We start from the raw sequence: 25,778 nt of genomic DNA on the forward strand, positions 1-25,778 counted from the left end.
TGACACAGACATCCTCCAAAAGAGTCTCACTGAGACAGATACCTGGTGTCAAAACCATGGCCTCAAGCTAAATGCCAAAACATGCATAGTTATTCCCTTTGGAAAAAACAAAGTACCCACAAACTACCACATAGGTGGTAGCCCCCTAAATATGGAAGACGTAATAAGGGATCTGGGGACCCAAGTAGATAGTAACCTCTCCTTTGATAATCACATTGCCAAAGTGGTTAGATAATCCTTCTATGTGGCTCACCTAATCACAAAAGGGTTTGCATCCAGATCAAAAGAGGTCATTGGGCCTCTCTACGCATCACTCATCAGACCCATCATAGAGTGCAATGCCCCATTTGGGATGTACCTTACAAGACACCTGCAACAACTGGAAAGACCACAGAAGTACCTCATTAAGATCAGATCACTGGCCTCAATCAGATGCCCTATGCAGTTACTGAAGAAACTCCAGCTGTACTCGGCTGCATATCGCCTACTCAGAGGTGATCTCTGCCTGACATACAAGGCCATGTCCAACCCAGAATTTATGGACATGCTCCACCTAAAGAAAACCATATCCCCTCAAACCACACGCTCCAGGGATCTAAACCTCACCACAACAATAAATAGGACATGCTGGAGGGATAGATTTCTGTCCCAGAGACTTCCCATGCTCTGGAACAAGATTCCAATCTACATTAGGCAGAGCTCCTCACTAATCCTCTTCAAGAGAAATCTTGACAAGTGGATGGGAAACAGAAAGTTTACCCCAGGGATCACTTCAATGGCTCTGCTGGACAGAGGCACAGGGAACTGCTCTAAGGGGGTGGCGAAAGCCAACGCATTCCGGCTAGGCTTATAAATGCCTCGGGCAGATAGCCTAGTACCTACCTATGAACCTATGAACCTAATAGCTTTATTTAAACAAAGGACTGATTTTAATTAACATCAGCCAAATATTAAATATTAAGGCATCTATTTAGCTAAAGTAAATAAATTCCATATCATAAAAAATAAATATGATGACCACATGGAGACCATTAAAGTTTGTTTTATTGTTTGGACTGGTTTGGATCAATTATATGGTCAACTAAGCTATATTCTTAAGTCTGTATGCTGTCTAAGCAGGCTATCCCATAGACTTAACATATGCTACCCAGTATGATAATGTCCTAGTCATAGGTGACTCTATGGGCAGGCAAACTTATGTGCCACTCACTGGGCTGAGTAAAGATATAGTGATGGTAACCTGTCTATTAGCTGACAGAGACTATGATGCCAATAGGGTTCTCAGATCTCTTCACCCCAAGTATGAATATGACCTAGTTATTGCTCACATGGAACTTAGCAATCTTAGGCATTCCACCTCAGATGATATAAAGAGAGACATAGTTGAGCTTTCAATGTGTGTTTCTGAGACTGTAAAGAACTAATTTGGAGCAATATCTTGTCATCTCTTTGAATGATGCCACAATACAAACAAAGAATTATTGACTTCAGCATTGGCTTAATAACTGGTATCATTCTAGGGAGATCCAATTTGTGTCACCTTGGAGGGAGATTGTAGACAGTCCTGCTAGCTTTACCAAGGATGATTTTCATCTTTCTTCTTAGGGCTTCTGCATATTGGTTAAGATATTTCTACCCCACAGTGCCTTTTTTGGGGGGGGGGCAGAGGCAGTCTTCTGCGTCTATCAAACTAAAAAATCCCAATAAGCCTGTATCAATGTGATACTAACAGAATTTTAAACAACAACAAAAAATGGCCACAACTGAGGCTTTCATGATCTTTCAAAACGTACACATTTGTATAATTACAGAAAGTTGATTCCAATGTATTGATACTGCTGCTTCATTACTGGGGTTTATTGCCAATCACTTGTTCAGACCCTCTGGTGAGGGTGGTTGCATTTCCAGTGGGACATGACTATATCTATTCACCATCTCAACAGTGGCTGTAGCAGTAGAATAACAATGTAGAGCACCTAAGTATCCAGTTATCAGTAAACAAGCCCACCTATCATATCATTGTTAACTGTAGACTCCTTTCATGTTTCCCACAGCCCGCAACACCGACATAATCAAATTAGTCTTTAATTATTGAAACTAACACCTTTATTATAGGGTATTTCAACTATACATCAATACAGTGGCAAAGATACATCAGAAATAGCAAATATGCACAGATTTTTTTAGACATCATCAGTGCTACATCTTTAAACTAGATAGTACCCTCCCATACTAGAGGCTCATATCCACATGCCCTTTATTCTTACAACTATAGTACCCATATTCTCCACATCCAGTTCAGCACTTTTCAGACCAGACCACAATTCTGTCCTTTTTTCCATACATAAGTGGCACATTAGTTTGCCTGCCCATAGAGTCACCTATGACTAAGCCTAAAATAACCTCCAGTACTATTATCTTCAAGGATTTCTCCAGAGTCAGTCCTCTAGCACTCTCTTATGGCTTAAGGAGATTTAAAACAGCTCTACTCCACTGTGATCCCCAGAGCAATGTAGCCGATTATACCACTGATTTCTTTTCCCATTAACCTCTGCATTGAGGTATCTAATGTATTTGCCATGAATACAAAATGAAATGTAGAAATAAGCCCCATATGAAGGGACCCCAGCATCAACAAACTTTATAACAAACAGGAAAAAATTGCTGATCCTAAGACATAAACTCAAACTACCTCATGCTAAATGTGGCCTCAAAAAAGTAAGCAAAGAACTTGAGCATAAGATCAACAAGTTTAAAACCAAGTGCAAATGAAATCCTGCCACCTCATCCAATGATAGGCACAAAGCATTTTTTAACTATATCAGACTCTTAGGAATGGCACTTAGCAGTACACTGAGATGACTTCCAGTGTAATACCTACACTGACCTGAAGGCATTGCCAACATATTAGCAGATAAATTTAGTTCAAACTTTAGAAACGAACAAAAACAAAGCAGCTGAACTCTCCCAAGGACGATTTATTCATCAACAATAGCGTAAGCGTAGTACAAAACCAAGCTTTCGGTGAGCTCAGTGTCCCACCTTCCTCAGACAACTCAAAGTTGTCTGAGGAAGGTGGGACACTGAGCTCACCGAAAGCTTGGTTTTGTACTATGCTTACGCTATTGTTGATGAATAAATCGTCCTTGGGAGAGTTCAGCTGCTTTGTTTTTGTTCGTTTCTCTAGTTTGTGAATCATTGGCACGTTTGGAACAGTTTAGTTCAAACTTTCATATAATTTCCAGAGAGGTAGGGTAGCTAAAGTACTTACATCCACATAACATTATTTTCTACTAGGTGGCTAGTTATGATCCTGTGATCACAAATGTGTCTATTAAAAAATAATTCTTGGCATCATTGTTCCAGATCCCTGCAAACAGTTCCTATGCAATTATATGCATGTGCAATACATATTTTTGCATTTGCAAAGCTTCCTAAAAATGTATTGCATAAAATAAGGATGACATATATTAAATGTGATGTTTTGAATGTCTAAGTTTTTTTTGGTATGATTTTTATCAGTCCCCATGACTCCCAATTGTTCAGCCACTGTCTCTAGTCCATCTATCTCCATCACTGGAGTGGGAGATGTTTATGGCACAGTCATCATTCAGGCAGCCATGAGGGTTTTTAGTTGTACAGCGTAACTCCTTTCCTGACAGCTGATGTATAGTCAGGCTGTGGGCACACACATTTCTGCCCATGTCCCATGAAGACTGCCATACACTCATGCATCTTTTGGCAGAGCCAAGCACATCCCCACCTATAATGCTGAATACTGTAAACTTCACTCTCTAGTAAACCAGACCATCCTAACCAGGTCGGGGGGGGGGGGGGGCAAGCCAGTATTGGCTACTCACTCCTGTCCTCCTTTGCCCATCTCCTCTGGTACTTATGCCACTAATTTGTCATGAATTGTCCAAGTTGTAGTCTTTATTCCTCTGATTTACCATGAATTGTCAGAGTTGTAGTTTTTATTCCTCTGATTTATCATGAATTGTCCGAGTTGTAGTCTTTATTCTTCTGATTTATCATGAATTGTCTGAGTTGTAGTCTTTATTCCTGTATGTCACAGAGCCAACCTATAGTTTTTGACTTTACCCTTGTGGTTAATTCATCACAACTAACAAATCTATCAAGCTTTTGCCTTAGTTCTGTTTTGATTCCCCTGGTCTCCACTTGTAAACTGTGTGATTCTGAGAAGGTCATTAACCAGAGAGTAACCACAATTTACTTGTGGGTATAAAACATTTCATGAGATATTATGATACGTGGGCTGTTCTTCCTAATTCCTAACATATCTACATGCTGTGTGTGTGTGTGTGTGTGTGTGTGTGTGTGTGTGTGTGTGTGTGTGTGTGTGCGTTTCTATCAATAATCTGCCTATTGTTGTATTTTATTCTACTTACTACTACCCACCACCATTCCCACAATCTCTGTCATAAAAGTCTCATAATAAAAAGACTATGATGTACAGCTCGCATTACCTTTTCAGTTAAGAGTAAGGTCATGTTTCTCACTTCCCTTTGCATCTCATGTTCCATATTCTGCTGTTGATTGCTGAGTGCTTTCTGAATCTGTTGCTTGCTCTCCGCTCCACATGACTGTTCCACAGCAGTCTCCAAAGATTTCCAGTCTAGCTCCTTGGGTAGGTTTCCAATGAACTTACGGACGTGTTCAATGTTATTCAAGACAATACACATCTAAGAGTAATATATACAGTTAGAAAATCAGTTCAACAATAATATACAATGTAAATAATTAATGCAAGAGAATTAATGAAAATAATATTGACTATTATTTCTGTACTTGTCTTTTAACAAGACAGTGGTGGAATTTGTAGCTGATTCAAATTGCCATTTAACCAAAAGGCATAAAATATGTACAACGCTAAAATGGAAATTTTTTACAATTATTTTTTTCTGTGACTTATAAGCTCACATTGCACAGTAAACTACAGCTGCAAAGAATCATATCTCCATTATGTATATGTTCAACCAGTAATCCATCTGAATCAAAGGTTTCTTTGAATGCCATTTCCAAAAAATGAAACTGAGTGAAATTGCATTTAGCAGAAGGAAAATGTTGCTTTCTTCCCTCTGAGATATGGTGACCCCAGAGCTGAGCATTAAGTAATTATGAGGAGTGTGAGAGAGTCTTTGCTCCACTCTACATGAAAAAATATAGCTTGTGGTTTTGCATTTTATACCAAGCACAGTTTCACTCAGTTTTTAATCAAGGAAATACAGCACACACAGCATAAAACACATTGCTCAAATGTAACACATCCTATTCAGCCCTCGTTTGCCTTAAAATCAGCACTGAATACATTTTGATATATTTTACTTACATGCCTTAGTGGTTTTGATAACAGCTCCACATAATGATGTCATGACATTTTATCAGAACAGAATACAGATAAAAGAAATGCAGGAAGACTTACTGTAACTGGGCATTTGAAGCAGCAAGGGCCGTTTGAGTGTTTGATCACTGCAAAGTCTATCAAATGAAATGACAGTGAAAGGGATGCAAGAAGTGGTTGAACATGGGGTCATACAATTCTTTGAAGGCACTGTGTGAAAATTCTATTTTGACATTCTGTATTGAAATCAAGTTCACGGAAGGCAGTTGCCACAATGGGGAAATGTGTCCTCTCAATATGCAGCTACCCTAGAGTTAATAACTGTTGGTAAGTAGTGGGGGGTACAGACCTCTGGTGTCCACAGACAGACATTTTATACTCTTTATTTCCTGAAAAATGACATTTGCTGAAAAGACCTTTAATAAGTTATACCACATCTCTGAATACAAAAGAAAGCTGAAAACTATACGAATCGTTGCAATGAGCTATTTAGGCAAGCCATTTGCCACCCTTAAATACAATGCTGATACCACCTTTCCCTTCTTTTCAGGACCTGTTTTCAGTTTTTAAGTCCTTGCCCAGAACATGGACTTAACTGAAAATAAGAAGGTGAGCGATTACTGCCTATATTCAGTGACATTTTTCTTATTAACCTTTAACAGGGGTTAGTGACAAATCTTGTTGTGTCCTTTTCTGAAACAAAGAGCATGTTCAGACAATAACTGTGGTTGTAATTTATAATAAAAAATAACTTCCCATGCATTGAAATTTCTCACCCATTCCAAACGCCTTTACTATAATGGAGTACACCTTGCTACATTGTCTTTAGTCCCTGTAGTGACATTTGTGTGTACTGAGCTGTCAACGTCCACTCCTGGAGTAAATAAACCTATCCTCTTAAAATGGCAATAACAGTTTTAATAGGTAATAAAAGAATCCACTCATTCTGCTTTGCAGCCCACATCAAAATGAACAACCTTACATAATGATGCTGAGGATGTCCAGTCCCCTACAGTCAAACAGTAGTGTCTTTTTAAGCACTTTATTCAAGCGTCAGTCCTTGAAATAATGAAAGCCACACTTTTCAGTATGCAAATATGGTTAGAACACATATAAGCCCTTCATATTTCATCATTTCAGTTTCCTACCCCATGTAAGTAAAGGCCATTTTGTAATGAAACTGAACATGGCAGATAATCAGAAGGAAGGACATTGGAAAGGAAGTTATAAAGAGACAGAGGCACTAAACAGCTCTTTCCAGTGTTACCATAAAGAATCAACAGCACTTCTAAGCATTACTCAGCAAACGTGCAGGAGCAAGGGATGGCATTTATGACTCCCTGACAAGTTTTTGCCTCATATGTGATCACCTAACACAACTGTGATCACAAATGAATGAAAGTTTCTTAATGTGAACAGCGTATGAAATAAACAAATCACATAAAAAATGTTTTTGTAGGGGTCAAGCCCTCTCTTGTATCCTGGATGTGGGGGAGTGCCTGCACTCCCCATATTCCCACTACTTATTTACATCAGTTCTGAGGTTGTACTATCATGTGAATGGAAGAAACAATTCCAGTACCCCAACAGTTCAACTTTCCAAGGAAAAAATGGCCAACTAGATACTAGGGATTGCACAAATGATTACTGATTACTAGTATTGCACAAAAGAGTTTGGCTCCTCCATTAACAGATGAGTTGGTGTACAACAGCTCTGTGAAAGCAGAAACTACAAAAACACAGCTTATTGAAATATTTCTTTACCTAATGAAATTCACAAGAAACTTAAACAACATTTGATAAAGAAAAATTAGGCTGCAAGCTGTTTGATTATGGAAGCAAAGCCACCACAATCCCATCCAGGGAATGTGCTTCTTGTATTGTCCCACTTACTGTAATTTAATTTCTAATTTTCTTATACAGTTGAGAAGGCAGAGTTTTCTAATACCAATTACTGTGGAGTTTCAGAAATTGTCTCCAACCAGATCCTAGTCAGGCAAATGTTCTCCCTCAATGTACAGACTGTTAATGACACCCTTAACAGGCAGATGTACTGAATGTGCACACCTTGAGAACAAGACAGCCACTTCAGGATTAGAAGAGGGCCTGAGAAGGTGAACAAACAGAATAGGGTAGGCCAGCAAAATGGAATGTATGAGGGATAAAGAAAGGGGGTACAGTAATCAATGCTTCTTAGGACTAACATAACTAAACATCAAGGCTTCTAAGCAATAGCTCCTATTAAGCCGTAAGGGTTACAAGATGACAATCTGTCAACTGCATGTAACTGTATAAGCATGTAACCATGCCCGTGCATACTAAGCAGCAGAACAGCATAGTAATTTAAGTGGGGTAGTGCTAGATGAGAGTAAACAGTCAGAACAGAAGGGCAGCGCAGCTATGTTAGCACGCACAAATGTACTAAGGGTCAGAACAGAAGGGCAGCGCAGCTATGTTAGCACCCAAGAATGTACTAAGGGTCAGAACTGAAGGGCAGCGCAGCTATGTTAGCATGCAAGAATGTACTAAGGGTCAGAACAGAAGGGCAGCGCAGCTATGTTAGCATGCACGAATGTACTAAGGGTCAGAACTGAAGGGCAGCGCAGCTATGTTAGCATGCACGAATGTACTAAGGGTCAGAACTGAAGGGCAGCACAGCTATGTTAGCATGCAAGAATGTACTAAGGGTCAGAACAGAAGGGCAGAGCAGCTATGTTAGCACACAAGAATGTACTAAGGGTCAGAACAGTAGGGCAGCGCAGCTATGTTAGCATGCAAGAATGTACTAAGGGTCAGAACTGAAGGGCAGCGCAGCTATGTTAGCACGCATGAATGTACTAAGGGTCAGAACTGAAGGGCAGCGCAGCTATGTTAGCACGCAAGAATGTACTAAGGGTCAGAACAGAAGGGCAGCGCAGCTATGTTAGCACGCACAAATGTACTAAGGGTCAGAACAGAAGGGCAGCGTAGCTATGTTAGCACGCAAGAATGTACTAAGGCAGGTGAATGATACACCAAAGAAGTAAAAAGGAGCCAAAGGCAAACTTGTAGAGGAGAAAGGAACTGCAACTAGAGCAGTGAAACTGCCAAAAGGAGACAAGGTGAGACAAACATTGTCATTCGGAGCTAAGTTAGAAATCCAACACCACTTCTATGTATTACATAGAAGTAGATAGTGCAGCCCAGGTGTAAGTGGGCAGGGTACCACCATTGTTGGAAACTGCAGAATTCTGCTGGGTAAGTTGGGGTTACCTAGGATAAAAGAGAGAGCAAAGAATCTATCAAAACACTATAATGTCACAGGAAACAGATCAAGAAATCACTAGACACAAAACTAGAACTCCAGAAGGAAAGTAGACAGAACAGGTACTATGCGCTAAGGAGAGAGAAGCAGGAATAGAGTAAGAGGATAAAGAGCAGGGCTTCAAGTAAGGAATCAAAATAAAGCAGGAGGAAGCATGCAATCTTGGCTGGAGGGAAGAGGATGATAAGAAAAGGTAATGTGGCCTAGGTGTTTTGGGTGTCAGATGATGGGAAGTCTGTAGGAGAACAGGGAGGCTTCAGGTGAATTATAGGAACAAGAAACAGCCAGATAGATTGGAAGAGAGAGAGGGACAGATGGCATGGTAAAAGGAAGGAAAATGCAAGACAAAAGACAGTGTATAATGACCTGAAATAGTAAGAGGACCAGAAACAAAAGGGGAAGTAGACAAGGAGACAGGTGGAAAAAGTGTGAGAGAGGTGACTGGCAGTAGGTGAGTAGGGAGAAGATGGTAGACTATGGTAGGTTCAGCTATGAGAAGAATTGTCAAGAAGCAGAAAGCTCAGGTGGATGGACCAAGGCACATAGAGATGGCAAGGAAATGAGTAGGACAAGGTCAGTGGTGGCCAGGCATGAGGGAGTAACAGTGGGACAGCTTGGAAGCAGTGGTCTAAAAGGGAATAGTGGGACACTTAGAAAGAAACCAAGAGTGTAGTTAGGGCAACAGGTGGTTAGTTTGGGGAGTTGGAAGAGTAGCATATATGCTCAAAGGGAAATAGCAGCAATAGATCACAAGGACAGTGGCAAGTAGGCTGAGCTTATGATTGGCAGAAGGATACAAGTGCTGAATGAATCAATCACTAAAATTGCTAGTTGGGAGGGCAGGGAAGAAAAGATGAGCTTTGTAAAGGCAGACCTGGTGTCAGGCTTAACCTTCTCCACAATGAACCAAAGATCAACCGCTGGTTACAAATGAACAAGGAGAAAGACAAGATAGGAGTCCATGAGGGGACAAACATCCTTTTGGAAGGAACTATACAGAACAGGATTTAAAGATGGGAACAGATGCAGTAGCAGTATGCAGGGGCCTAGAGGTGTAACAGCACTCAGAACAGCTACCTGTACTAAGGGCTGGCACTATGACAAACACTGGATATGACAGTTCAGGCACTGCCTCAGGGAATCAGGTGGGAATGTGGGTGCAGGGCCAGGATGGATGGCAATTGAAAGAGCACGTGGGAGAATGATGGGTTGTTCTGTACTGTGGGCTAGTCCCAAAAGGGCTGCACTGATAAACTGGGGTCTGCTAAACACAATTGGATAATTGTGTCTTCCCAATGGTATAGAAAAGGGAACAAGAAAAAGAATGCCATTTACAGAATATAGAACAAGGCAGCAAAAATGAGAGGTATATAGAAAAGAAAGAGGAGGTTGTCAAAGGAGAAAGTGACAGTGACAAGGGATAACAGAAACAGATAAAGAGTGGTATGACAAAGGAGGAGAGTGATAATATATTGAAAGAAAGTGGTAAGAGCAACAAAAAAGTGGGCCATCAAAAGATTGTAAAAAAAGAAATGCACATGTATAAGAGACATGCTAAAGGGCAGAAAGAAGGCAGAAAGATGAAGGAAATGAAAAAAAAAACAGATGGAAAACACTGATAGAAGGACACTAAAAAATAGCAGGGGGCAGAATAAACCCAGGAATACCTGGAATGACTGAAGTGACCAAATCTAGTGAATGTATAATCAGAAAGCAGGATATGACTTTAAAGAGTCAGTGCTGGGCTCAGCAACAACAGAAGCCTAGGTAGGAAAATAGCTGATGCAGAAGTGATACTATATGAGTGTGTAACTTATGTTGGTCAGAAAACAAAAGTGCGGGCTAATAAGAGGAAGAATTACACATGATCCTTGTGTACATGGTGCTCAGGAAGGACAGGGTAGGTATGGATGGAGGCCACAGCATTGGATGTGATTAAATAGAAGGAGGGGAGGTAATAGAGGACAGGGAGATTGGGCAGGAAGTAAAAAGAAAGAATAGATGGGGCACAATAATAAATCTTGCTTCCTGACTCCTTGTTGCCTCTTATATTTTTCCCTCTAGGACCTTCTTACTCAGTATTACTCACCCTTCCCTCTCCTATTGACCTCAGTCCTCTTCAAAAGACTCTTCCCTTATGACTTTTCTATCAGTTGTGATTGAATTAAATGTGCTTGTATGTTTCAGTTGTTATGACCGTTGCGTTAATATAACTTTTGCTTGTATATTTCAATTGTTGTAATTACCTGTCTAATAGAATTGTAAGCTGCTCTTACTACCTATTTGGCCTAGGTTCACAAACCACTGTGCTTAGTTGGTTAACAAATATAAAATAAAATAAAATAAGCTTATGCTCCTGATTTCAAACAATAGAGCATCTACTTGGATTTTAGTAAGAAAATTATCATTTCATGTCATTTTATGCCTAAAAAAGATTGAGAACCTCATTGTTATACTAAAATACATAGTTATTTTAATTCTAATATTATAACAGCACAGTATATTTATATATTGTAGCTTTGGTTTTGCTTACATTGATGAGTCCTTTGGTTCTACAATGAAATCTTTGAAAGTAGTGTGCTTTGCCTATATGTCTGTTTATAAAGGACATTTTGACCTTTAAATGCATTGCACACATTCTGAAACATTTTTGTTTTACAATTAATTTAATTTTCAGGTGTGTTCATAATGTTAAAACTGCAAGCTGATTTTGATAAGCAAAACCAACATACTTCTTTAGAATGCAGAGTTCACAACTATATCATCACATACATTAATTTTCAATGTAAGGTGTTTTACCAGTAACATAGCTCTCATCCGTCTGCCTTCAGAATTAGGGACAAAGCAAAACATACTTTGGGAAAATAGGTCCCAGATTAATGACACATAAATTCTAGTACAAGTGACTTAAAATACACACCCTAACCAAATTACATTACTAAATCTGAATAAATAAAAATAATAAAAAAAAGAACTAGAATAAAATATGAATCAGGACTGTGACGCAAACTAGAAATACTTTACAGTAATAAAACACCTAAAAACTCAAATGCAAGTACATTACTTGATCAAGAACACTAAAAAACTTCCAAAAAGTTAATAATAATAATAATAATAATAATAATAATAATAACCTTTTAAAGAAGTTGAAAGCATAAACTCCACAAACAGGAATGAAGTAGTGTAAAAAGAGACAGAAAGTGAATAACATGAAACAGGAACATTACATATAGCAAGACAGAACAACCATTCTAAACTAGGGGTCATGTTACACCATGCACGCATGCACGTATGCATACATGCACACCTGCACACACAGACAGACACACATACACACACACATGCACATGCACATGTGCAGTATAAAGACTGCCAGGCACTGTTTGACCTAAGAGGTAAATCTGACAATACAGTATTTGCATGAATACAAATGAATTTTAAAATAGAAATAAAACACATATAAGGGTTACAATAAAACCATAATAAATATAGGCAACAAGCAGGAAAGAACATTATGCATATATACTTAGCGTCCATATTACCCGATTGAACGTTTAGGTTAGTGAATACCAAAACGTCAAACTGGTAATATCGAAAAATTAAAACGGTGAATGGCCGATTTAATGTAGGGAATGAATTCCATCGGCAGCAAAAAAAAAAATTTAAACCAAAATGAAGTGGGGGGCTTTGCCCCCCCCTAACTAAATATACCAACTCTGAGATCACTCATCAGTGGGGAAAGCGGCAAAATCTGCATAACGGCCAGGGGAATTCTTTACCTGCGTTAAATTGACCGTTCGCGTTTTTTTGCTTTCGCTATTACCAGTTCGACACTTACTTCGCTAACCTAAACATTTGATCAGGTAATAGGAACCCTATACTTACAAACATGTAGTTTTCAGTTCTTGGGAGCTAGTATCAAAATAATTACATTTGCAAATATTTTTAGGATGCAGTAGGCATACCATCAACTAAACCAACTTAACAAAAATTATTGGGGGAGCAAGTGTATCTTTCAGTTCTTGGAGATGTCACGGAATGATTACTCTTGTGAATATTTTTGAGTTTGTGTTGCCTGGAAAACAATATACATGTTTGTAAAGCACTGTGCTAGTGACATGCAAGTCTCCTTATCTGGATTCATTGACCTTCCAGAATTCATTTGAGGTGTTGTGTAGTGTTGGCATATGTGTATAAACTAGACTATGCAATGGCACACATAGTTTGACAGATGGGGTTCCTTAAGTGATTATGCTGAAAATTTCAAAGCATATTCCACACAGTTAAAATGTTACAACTTTGCACATCAATCAATTAGTTAAAATGGGTGGAGGAAATAAATAAGATTAAAATACATGCCAAAGGAAATAACAGTCATACAGAAACTACTTAATATATTACTCAAACTGAAAAAAAAGATTCCCTATCTTATATGTGCAATAAGGTACTTGAGGTGTGCATGGTAAATATTCTACCATATCCCCCACCCTTTGGGCCTCACAGCACCCCTGAGTTTGCAATAATATCTACAACATGTACTTCCCTTGTGCTTTCTTGCAAATGTGTACTGAATCCTGAATGCATAAAACTAGGCAGCTCAACTTGAACACAGGTGCATTCTGTCTCTAGGCAGTCATTCCAGCTTTACCCACTTAGATGAAGTTCTATGAAAGGTAATTTTTGCTCTTGCCAGGTTTTGCAATGTAAGCTGTCAAACTGTATAGCAAAAGAAAAAGTGATGTTCCTCTCCCCACCAAAAACTAAACACAATGTTCATTAAGCTTCTACACACTTGGAGTAGTTATATTTAGTTTAGGGATGCAGTTGCCAGACCTTCCCTGCATAGGGTAGGGTACAGGGGAGTTGGTCTCCAATAGGTGTTTTTTTGGTAGATGCAGTTTGTTAGGCTGATTCCGGGAAAATGACATCAGGCTGACTGTGCAGCCTCAGTGTGCTGGTTTAATGTATATATATATATATATATATATATATATATATATATATATACACACACACACACACACACACACACCCACACACACACACCCACACACACACACACACACACACACACACACACACACACACACACACACACACACACACACACACACACACACACACACACACACACACACACGCACACACATGCACACACACGCGCACACACACACACACACACACACACACACACACACACACACATACACAAATATACTAACTGTAATGAGTGACAGTATCCTTAAGCTGGCAGAAAAATGATACTGTTGACGTGGAGTCTTTAGTATGTTTCATGTTAATAGGAAAACTCCAAATCTAGCCCACCAAAACGCAGTATCATTACTGTTGCCTATAAGGAACAGGCCTCAAACAGCCAGTAAATGAACCCACATGGGAAAAATCAGTCTTGGACATAATATTCTTAAACAATGAGAGAGAAAGAAGGATCTGGAAGTGGCTAGCTATGTTTGAACAAGGGGTCATCAAATGATGTAGTTCACAATTAGAGTACAACCAAACAAAGGCCCCAATTGATCATAATCTGGCTCTGGTCATGAAACAATTCTGAAAATTAAATATGCATCAAGCAATGTGGTTGCATAATGAACTATTTTTTTTTTTTTTTTTACAAATCATAGGAGACATTTTGAGGTGACGAAGGTGGATGAGTTTAAATACTTGGGATCAATAGTTCAGAGTAATGGTGAGTGTGGAAGAGAGGTGAAGAAGAGAGTACAGGCAGGATGGAGTGGGTGGAGAAGAGTGTCTGGAGTGATTTGTGACAGACGGGTACCAGTAAGAGTGAAAGTAAAGTTCTACAATAGGGTAGTGAGACCAGCTATGTTATATGGGTTGGAGACAGTGGCATTGACAAAAAGGCAGGAGTTAGAGCTGGATGTGGCAGAGTTAAAAATGTTAAGATTTGCACTGGGTGTGACAAGGGTGGACAGGATTAGGAATAAGTATATTAGAGGGTCAGCCCAGGTTGGAAGGTTTGGAGACAAAGTTAGAGAGGCAAGATTACGCTGGTTTGGACATGTGCTGAGGAGGGATGCTGAGTATATTGGGAAAAAGATGCTAAGGATGAAGCTACCAGGTAACAGGAAAAGAGGAAGGCCTAAGATAAGGTTTATGGATGTGGTGAGAGAGGACATGCAGGTGGCTGGTGTGACAGAGCAAGATGCAGAGGACAGGAAGAAATGGAAACAGATGATCCGCTGTGGCGACCCCTAATGGGAACAGCCAAAAGAAGATGATGACAGGAGACATTTTGAGGACGGAAAGTTTACTGAAATGGCTTTCTTCACAATGGTGGGAATCAGACTGAGACTAGTAACTACTGACTTGCCAAACTGAACTTTATACCCCAGAAAATAATCTACTGAATCAGGGCTTTTTGCAAGTACTTTATAGCATCTTTTGTATTTTTCTTACTTACTTATTAAAATTCTGCACAACTTTATTCTGTAGCAGCTTTGCACTATAAAATATCAAAGCCAGTGTTTCTGATCTTCTGAACTTTGACCTGAAAACTTCCTTTCAATGAACGTCATCAAACTGAAACTACTTGGAAAATCAAGAAGTGGCTTAATGCCTTCTTTATGAATATAAAACAACTCCAAGCATGAATCATCGCAGGATAGATTATATAGATCCAGTGATATAAAACTGCCACCAATGTCTTCTTTCTTTAGATCCCCCATGGCCAGAATTTGGCAAGCCGCAGTTCTAGACTGCTGATTTTACCAGATTTTCTTCAACCGATTTATTCCTTGTCAAATGAATGACCCCCCAACTCCTCATCATTTTTCCGAAGCTTCTTTTTATATTCCTTAGAATCATTCATGGAATCCTTAGGTTCAAAATAAGGTGAAGGTTCTTTGCAGAATCCTGTATGCTATTCTTCCTGCTACTCTGCACAATTTTTACATTTATCTTAAATGATACTCTGTTACACTGTTTGAAGTATATTTCTATACATGTACATACTCTGTATTCCGTTGGAGAATTGTGATACAGAACATATTTAAAGTTTACTTTGTAACATTATTTATTTGATTTTTGCTGTTTTATACTATGAAATTATTTATTGTATCCCTTTTCATGGTTTACTTATAAGCAGCAGAACCATTTTTCTGATCTTTTGTTGTGAGGTTACAGCATCTTGTATAGAATGTTTAATTTTTTACACTTTAATACAAATTAGTGGAAAGTAAGATGGAAGATGAAAAGTTTGGACTTGGATCAGGATGCAGTATAACATCTAAATATTTAAAGTGAGGTGGACAGTGGAGAAGCATTGGAAATGAGGAAAGAGTCATACTGGGCATTCTTAGAGAAAGCATATGACATGGTTCCAAGAAAACAGACCTGGACAGCCTTTCAATGGGTTCGAAGTCCCAGAAATATTGTTAGAATTAGTGCAGTCTATGTACAAGGACCTAATGACACAAGTAGTATTTAGATTCACAGAGGGGCATTCAGGGTTGTGGATGTGCATAAGGCTTTGGCTCTGAGCCTGCTTTTGTTTATACTGGTGATAGACTATATTAGCAAACAGGTTGGTGGAGACAGATCAATAAAACTGCTATATACAGATGATGTGGTAAGCAGAGTTTGAACAAGAACTTCAGCAAATGATAGCGAATGGAATCCAAAAACTGAAGGTTCATGAGATGAAACTAAATACAGGCAAGACAGTGGTAATGGCAGCAAAGGAGGAAATCAGAAGAAGGCAAAAACTGAGATAAAAGTAAATATAGTGCAACAGTTTAATAGCTTCAAGTGTCTGGAGCTATAGTTGAGGAGAAGGGTAGTCTGAATGTGGAGGTTATAGTAAGAATCAGAAGGGTTGCAGCCAACTGACACAAAATATCAGGTGTAAAGTGACAGAAGAATGAAAAATAAGGTGCAAAGTGAAATGTTCAAAACATTTGTGTGACCATTGCTTCTATAATACACAGAAATCTGAGTAGTGAAGGCGGAGCAGTTGAAGAAGGTTGAGTTGATGATTGTGAAGTGCCTGAAACAGGCAACAAGATGCACATTGTGGGAGGGACAAAGAAATTAGAACATTAAAGCAGAACCCAAGGTAGCCTTAACTGCAGAGTAGGTTAGGGAAAACAGATTACAGGGGCATAGTCGCTTGTGCAGGAAAGCATAGTTGATTTTTTAACAGTATTTGGACTGATTGAGAGAATACCCATGAGTGTGAGGCATGATTGTAAAAGAAGAGCGGAGAGTGGTTCTGAACTGTAGACATGGGTAAAAGGGAGTCGAGGATGATGATAATGATGCTTCAATGCACTGGCGCTGGTTAGACTGGTGATTGTGTGCCTGTTTGTATCTGCTGGATATAAAGAAAAGGAAGAAAGTAAGTTTTATCGTCTTTGAACTTTCTCCATTTTCTCTCAGTTTGGAGTTATTGCTCCATGGTCCATGCTAAAACACCTACCCTTAGAGGAGGCAGTTGCCTGTTTTAACAACAAATTTCTTGGAATTCTTGATCTACATGCACCTGCCCGCTCAAAATGTACAAAAGTAAGAACTGCACCATGGCTATCTAAAGAGACAAGACAAAAAATTACCAGTAGAAACAAACTATGGGCTCAATGGCGTTCCACAAAAGACCTCCATGATCTTGTAAAATATAGGTATGCTAGGAATGAAACAAAAAAATGTATTCTACAGGACAAAAAAACAATACTACTGCAATTTACAGACAACCAACAAGGACAATCCTCAGAAGTTCTGGGCAGGGCTGAACAATCTACTCCGCCCTGGTAAAACATCTACACCTATCCCTGCTGCCACCATTGATAAATCCCCAGAGGAGGTCTCTGACAGTTTTAACCATTTCTTTACCGAAACAATTCAAGCTCCAGCTAGACAATTACCTTCTAGCTCCCCTGCCCCTGATACTTCTACCTGTAAAAACCAACTCTCATTCTCCTTCCAACCAGTGTCCACATCTCTTATCCGTAACATGATCAAAAAATTAAAACCTACCACACTCTCTGCTGACCAACTCCTCGCTGATTACCTTCAAAAATCAGCTGATGCCATTGTCTATCCAATATCGATACTAATCATTCGTACCATAGCAGAAGCTAACATTCCCACCATCTGGAAAACATCCTACGTAATCCCACTACATAAAGGAGGTTCCCCTACGGAATTCTCCAATTATAGACCTATAGCTATACTTTCTCCACTTGCAAAGATTATGGAAAAATATATACAAAAACAATTTATGCACCACCTAATCCAAAATCATCTCATGGCGGATACCCAGCATGGTTTTCGTCCACACCATAGCACAACCTCAGCGTTAATGGCTTTTACCAATACCATAAACAGTAACCATAACAATAATCACATATCCTCTGCCCTATTCTTGGATCTTTCCAAGGCATTTGACATGGTTGATCACCAACTTCTGGTCCACACCTTGCAAACTCTCCACCGTGATACTAATGGCCTTCTTTGGTTTATGTCCTACCTAAATGGAAGACAACAGGCTGTCCTATGGCAGAACAAGCTCTCTAATCTATTACCAGACACCCTTGAAGTACCACAAGGCTCCATATTAGGGCCCCTACTGTTTTCCATCTTTATTAATCACTTGTATACAGTCATACCAAACGTCAGCTGTATCCAATACGCCGATGACTCCACCCTGATTTGCTCAGCTACTTCTCCCACAGACCTGAGGGTCGCTACCCAGTCCACCTTTAATACCATAGAAAATTGGCTCTCTGAACGTAGATTGTTACTAAATCCCAAAAAATCTAAAATGCTGTTATTCTCTCCAACTCATAGGTCTGCCGCCTTCACCTTTACCATAAATGCAAAAGATGGGACAATAATTTCCCCTGACCCCTCTACAAAATTACTAGGTGTCATTATTGACAATAACCTAAAGTTTGACCTACATGTAAATCAAACAATCAAGAACATCAGTAAAAAACTTGGGTTACTGTATAGAATAAAAGCCTTCCTAATCCCTCCAGCTAAGATGGCTATAGCTCGCTCTCATCTACTCTCAACACTTTTATACGCCTCCCCCCTTCTCTCCAATCTAAACAAATCTGTACTAAATAGACTGTCAACCTGTTACAATCATATTGCCAGGTTTGCCACTGGAATGCCTTTTAAAACACACCACTGCATCAATCTAAAACAGCTTGAGTGGCTAGAACTTCCCAGTCTCATACAATATAACCTGCTGATCATGGCTAACAAAATCCTCTATAACCCAGATAACACACCAGCCCTTCAAAATATTATCACCCCCCACAACAATCCAAGACTGCTTCGATCCTCGAACAAACTTCTAATTCAGACAATCAAAATCAACAACACTGCTGGAGATGCCCTCTTTGCTAATGCTGCAGGCAGAGCTTGGAACTTACTTCCAGGTGATATTACTTTGCTTTCCTCCCTAGGACAATTTAAAACTAAACTCAAACAACATATGGCATTTAACTGGCTTTGCCACTGCAACAAGCCCGGGTAACTTTCAACATGAATGTGAATAACTCAACTAACTATTTATTGTTAATTTTTCTCCTGACTAGAACCAGGGGTATCTCATGTCTGTCTATGTATTTGTTGGTAATACTACTTATGTACTCTTGTTTTACTTGTAATATTGTATCTGATAAACTGGAGCTTATCTCCCTGGGCCTCCACTGAAAATGGACATGGCTCCAGTTGGACTATCAAGGTCAACAAATGTAAAATAAAATAAATAAATAAATAAATAAATTATATGCAATGATCAGGGGTGTGGGGGCTTGCCCCCCTTGCAAAAATATTTCTGTGTATTTTTAGACCTTAGTAGTGTCACTGTTTTGAATTTGTAATATTTCAAGCACTAGAAATTCTAGTTTTGCATAATTGTGTGCCAATTAAATGAGACAATTATTCATAGTGGATCCAAAGTTTATACATATACCCACACTCATTAAAATCTTACAATGTGCTACATCCATTCAAAGCCTTAGTTTATACTCCACTGAATCAAGAAAACATTCACTACTTAAATTCATCATCATATTTCAAAAAATCTTTGCATCCACCCATATTCTGAAAGTGCATACACACTGTATGTCATTTTTTTAATTATTTTACACATGCGTGTACTCTTTGCCTTTCACATACTCTGCAGTGTGTTAAGCTTTCTCTGGAGCATCTTCTAAGATTCTTTCTCACACTCCTAATATCCGTTCATATCATCTTCACTTACTCTCCACCACATGATTTATAGGATAAGTCCTATACTATGAATCAGCTTTCACTGCAGTATAACAAATTTCAGCACCTCTTATAACACCCGTAGGCATGCAGTATTTTAATACCATTTCAATAAAATTTGAAAGTGCCAAAAATACATGATAAGACTTTCTGTCCTTTTTTAATTGCTATTATTATTAACAACAACTCAGTTTGGCTCCATGACTTTTGCCAACAATTAAAGATGAATTATTTTGTACTGTGCTCACCTGGTGTGTTATATTAATTTGTCCATTAGTCTGATAACTTCTGTCAACTTTACGTTTAATTATGTCGGAGTATCTTACAGCTGCATTGCAGACATCCTACAGTTTGTAAGAGGGGTGGGTGGGAAGAAAGACAAAACACTGTGGTTATATCTAGTGCTCAGACCTGACTATATCATGAGCTTAGACTTGCCATTTACCAAGAATTACTGTAGGGACAGTCATACAACATGAATCAATATGAAAAATCTGCTTTCTTGCTTATCAGTTTCACTGCAGAACTGCTTACTTTTTACATGCACATTTTCTTTGTAAATATAAATTTCACCTTAAATAATTAAATATATCTATAAATGTAATACACCATGTTGCTAATGTAAGCTTTGAAAAATTACTATTATATTGCAAGGATATTCCCCAGGATTCATTAATAATTGTGTAGGTGCCACATTACACTTACACACTGTTAAACATGTTAACGTGATGACCAGCAGCGCTAATCGAATATGCATGCTGCTCATAATGCCTACATATTTGCAAGTACCTTTTCATAGCCAGTAATACTGTTTGCAGCCATGGAAGTATGCTTGCAAGCATGAACACAGAATGTAAACAAAACAGCTCGTATATAGGCAATGCTCAGATACGAGCATGTGCTGTAGCTCAGATATATTAAGGGCAAGTACAGAGAAACAATACAGAATGTGGAGAAGTGAAATGGGGGAATTGTTATACTGAACTGTGTTCTAATGAATAATTAATGTTGAAGAGGTGAAATGTTTAAAGTGTACTCATATCCTGCAGGCAAATGTGACGTATATGTAAATGTAAAGTAAATAAGAAGCATGTCTGTCATAAATCTGACAATAATGATATAATGGTAATTCATGACAATCCCTCAGTTATACACATTTATAAAAACGGACATGCTAATAAAGTATGAGATAGTGACATAAAACTGCAGTATAACAAAGGGGAGTGAAAATGTGATATACATGTTAATTAAATGCTGACGAGATAACAGCAAGTGCAGAAAATACTTTATGAGATATTTTATGGGATGAATGTATAGAATGCAGTTATCACATATGAGATGTATATACAAGGAATTTGTGTGTGCAAGCTGACAGCACCACTGTATTATCCATCTCAGCATGTATACACATAAACAAAAGGACCTTACAGTGGTAATTTCAGGTACAATAGAAATGGATATGTTTTTTACAAAGAAATAACAGTGGAACTAACAGGAAACTTGTTCATCACCTATGAGCATGTAATAGACAAGCACATATCATATAGTTACACAAATGCTAAATGCTAATCTAATAACAGATAACATACATAGGTGACAAATGACAAGACAGAGGGGATGACACTTCAAGAGTCCAGTTTTGCCATTGCTGATTTGAAAACATCTCTGTTATAGTACTACTGGGCATGCTCAGATGGAATTACAGGGAACAGTAACATAACAGCAGTTCAACCACAGTAACACAATAGAAAGTGTTGTAACAGAGAACCAATCACAGTTTCTGATAGTCTGACAGCATGCCATACAGTAAGATACAGTTATGGAATCAATCATCTTCCATTGAGCTGTATAGCGTGACAAAAAGAATTGCAATATTAAAGACTTGTCCTGCGGAAGACTTCCAATTCAGAGTATAATTATGTTGTGAATACATAATGCATATAAGCACTGAATGCAGTAAGAAACCTTTGTATAGATATCAGAGAGATGCATAACAATCATGGTTGCCACAGAAATATGCATATCGGTTATGTAATGAAAAATGCCCGTGAAGTGCTTTCACAGCAGTCACCTACCATATAAGATGTACTGATGACCTACCTGGTAGGAAAATGCCTGGAAAAAGGTGGCACTTTGAGTCTGCCATAAATATTGTGTGTGTGAGCCACTGTTGTCTGACACATTTGTCTGATAGATAGATGTAAACAGATTCAAACTCCTGCCTATATACAAGGCTCTTTCCAGATGTCTATATTGACAGCATGTTCCACATCATATAGCAATGGAGGCTGTCACAAACAGCTGAATTGAATGTGTACGTTAAGACAGGAGGTATGTATATAATATGAACAGTCAGATTTATTCACAGTGCTGGAAAGAAGCTACACATGTTACTGTCTATACAACATTGAGCATTACAATATGACTGCTTCTTTGACAGGGAAGCTGTTTCTATCATGTAGGACACACACTGTCCCAGAAATGAAGCACAATCTCGCTGTGTAGATATGCTATACAAGCTAGTACTCAATGCAATTGTTACAGCAGTAGCACTCACGCACATGTCCCAAATAAATATTTCACTGCCATGCAGTCAAAACCTGTGATAATATCTCACTGTCCAGTAAAAATAGATATGAATAACTAGATACAATAGTGTTTATGCAGTGTCAGTGCATTTGTATAATGTTGCCCCATCAGGAATTGAACAACAAGCCATGTGAGTCTACTGACTAATGACATCTAGATGAACAACAAGCACCTGTAATTGCTGTAGTAAGTCAACAGCAGACAGCATGTTGTCTCATTCCCTTGTGCCAGAAGATAACACTTCCTAGATTATGTTATGTATGAAAAATGTAATCAAATGTCATCGTTAAAGCATTGTTATGTGAAAAATTGTCCTAGCTTATAGTAAGAGGGATCATGCATATACAAAGAAAATATGCTTGACAACATTATTATTGACATGTACAGTCACAATATTACTGACACAATGTAGTCTAAGCAGTAATGGATATATTTGAAATAACTACCCAAGATCTCAACATAAACATCATTGCATGAGTCACAAGCACGGCAAGACCAGGTTAAGGTACACATGAGAGAGTGCACAGTTAAATGGATAACATTACCACTGTTTATTAGCTGGATGTTTATTCTAAAATGTGTCTGAAGTGCAAAATAACACTGTACATCTACACATCATACATGTCTTTGCAGAATAGTATACACAGTATGAGAGTGAAAAACACACTCACAGCTGGACTCAAACATTCTACATATGTAATTACACAATGTACAAAGCATGTTTTCAAAGTTATGCAACACCTGAGAATTTGCACTCCAAATGTGACATACTGTAGGTATGTTAGCAGTATGTAATCATTGTGTATCCAGAAAGTTATTTTCCAACGGGATACTAGGATTTGCTAGTGTCACAGAGTGCCAATGTAATTTGATCTCATAATTAGACGTATACATAAAGGTGGTTGTAAGGTGGCCAATGGTATAGGACAGTAATAACTGTCACATAATTGTAGCAGTGATGGAACTGAACTACCTACTTATCTCCTTACACTATTTATAAACCACACTATCAGTAGCCAGTGCCACAGGAAAATAAAGAGTAAAATAGAGATGTACAGCATCCATGAAATGGTGACATCAGCAGTGTATTGCTAAGGAGATGCATCTGATAACATTAGTTTAACAACCTATCAGGGTATGAAAAATTTGCCAATGTAAACGTGTGTAAAACGATCATAAATTCATTGGCAGTCACATTTGGAGAATTTAAGCACTGCTGTATTTGAAAATCCTACATATCTAGTTAAACATTCTAAAGAATAGTACAAAACATGCAGTCAGAATAGGTGATCCTGTAGCAGGTCCCAGTCCCGACGGTTCCGCTGCGATCTGGTCCAAGTGCTCTAGCTCAGAATCCCGGGTTGGGTCAGAGGAGAAAACGAAGAAGGGGGAGTGGTCTTAGCCAGCTCTGGATCTCTTTGGGTGGAGTTGACAAAATTTTTGCTAACGCCGGGATCTGAAGTAGTCTCATCACCACTCGCTTCACATTGTCATCTGATAAGCTTCTGGAGGATTGGGAGGACAAGGTTGGAGATCTTGCCCTTTGTAGGATTGGAGACCTCAAATTAGGAGATACTGGCTTCAACACAGGGGACTGGCTCCTAAACTGGAACTCCGTCGGCTCCAACACCACAACTGGAGCCGACGAAGGAGACTTTTTGGAACCAAGAAACCCTGGTTCCAAGACAGATTCCTTCGATACTTTTTTTGGTGGATCCAAAGTCGAAGCCAGAGATGAAGCCCTTTTGCCCAACTTCTCTGACCTAGAAGAATAAGGGGGTTTGTCTGCAGATTTAGCTCTCTGTGTCCCTTCTAAATCCTCTGTAAGGGGAACTTTCAGCAAGCCTCTCACAATCAATTTATTTTTGCACTCCAACAAAACTCTGGAGCTAAAAGCATGACAAAACGAGCAGGATTCTTGTAAGTGAAGGGCACCCAAGCAGTACACACAACTGGTATGCCCGTCTGTCAAAGACATCTTCTGACTGCACCTATCACACTTCTTGAAACCCAAAGGTTTTGACTCTTTAGGACCCTTTGACATTTTACAGAAACAACCAGAAACACACAGTAACAACACCAGGAATGATATATATATATATATATATATATATATATATATATATATATATATATATATATATATATATATATATATACATAAATGCTACCTTAAAGCCAGAACAACAAACTCAACAAGGCTTTTTTTTAACTAAACAGCAGAATTGAGGAGAAGTTCTCTAACTTAACTAAACTACTCCTATTAACTACAAGACAAAGAGGGAAAGGGAGAAAAATAGGGAATGGCTCTCTAAGTTAAATGGGCCACAGGGAGCCCTCTAACTTAAACAAGCTACCTTGAAAAATGGGGATTCAACAAGCTTTCTAACTAAAATAAGCTTGAAAGCCGGGATAGGGGGGTTCAACACAACAATAGGCCTAGCAAAAGAATGACGGCCCAAACAAAAAACCAGCAAACAGTAGCGGCTTAAATATGCAGCACTAAGAAAAACTAGCACTAAGTTAAATAACAACAATAATAGCTACTAATACTATGTTTACAGAGCAAATAGAACAATTATAAGAAAAAAAATTTCCAGTTAGCCAGGATCCTGCATGGAAGTCACCTGATCTGTTTAGCAGCAAACAAGATCTGGAGAATAGACCCTGAGCATCATGGGATAGGGTGTATCCACAGGCCAGTGGAAGCTCTTGAGCATTTGAATAGGGCCAAGTCAGAACCAATGCTTGGTTCCGAACCCAAGCAGCAAATAATGAAGGCAAGATAGGTCAACATAACATCACTGTACTAGTTGCAAGTGCCACAAGAGAAGTGTGACTCTTAAGGACAGAGAGTATACTTTTGCCAGGATGACCTCATCAGTGTGTCTCATACAGGATGGTTCTATAAAAAAATTGGGATAAGGGTGTTTTGAGAACAGTTAAATGTTAGATTCTCAGGAGAAATGGACACAGCACCAAGTGTTATGTACACTCCTTCACTCTCACACACACACACACACACACACACACACACACACACACACACACACACACACACACACACACACACACACACACGTTTTAAATGTTGGGCAATGAACCTCTTACCTATTTAGTTACAGTATCTAGGGAGCACTGTATTAGTGCCACAGGAGAAGGTCAATACCTATGTGAAAATGCACATTAGAATATTTATAAAATGTAATGTTTGGAAGAGATGGTACTGTACTTCACAGGTTGTGTAACAAATGCATATGTGTC

General features: G+C 38.8%; 1 protein-coding gene across 2 annotated transcripts in view; it reads right to left on the reverse strand.

The window, feature by feature from the left end:
• Positions 1 to 25,778, reverse strand: part of BAIAP3 (BAI1 associated protein 3) — a 2,552,914-nt gene that overhangs the window by 159,765 nt on the left and 2,367,371 nt on the right. For both annotated transcript variants that reach the window (XM_044089547.1, XM_044089546.1), the window contains exons 24-25: positions 20,174 to 20,269; positions 4,488 to 4,703 (exon numbers count right to left, since the gene is read on the reverse strand). In XM_044089547.1, coding sequence (XP_043945482.1) covers positions 4,488 to 4,703; positions 20,174 to 20,269 — 312 coding nt within the window. The remainder of the gene's footprint in view (positions 1 to 4,487; positions 4,704 to 20,173; positions 20,270 to 25,778) is intronic.

Source organism: Protopterus annectens, chromosome 12.part0 (genome assembly GCF_019279795.1).
Source record: "Protopterus annectens isolate FY-2018-M chromosome 12.part0, PAN1.0, whole genome shotgun sequence".
Classification (NCBI taxonomy): Eukaryota; Metazoa; Chordata; order Ceratodontiformes; family Protopteridae; genus Protopterus; species Protopterus annectens.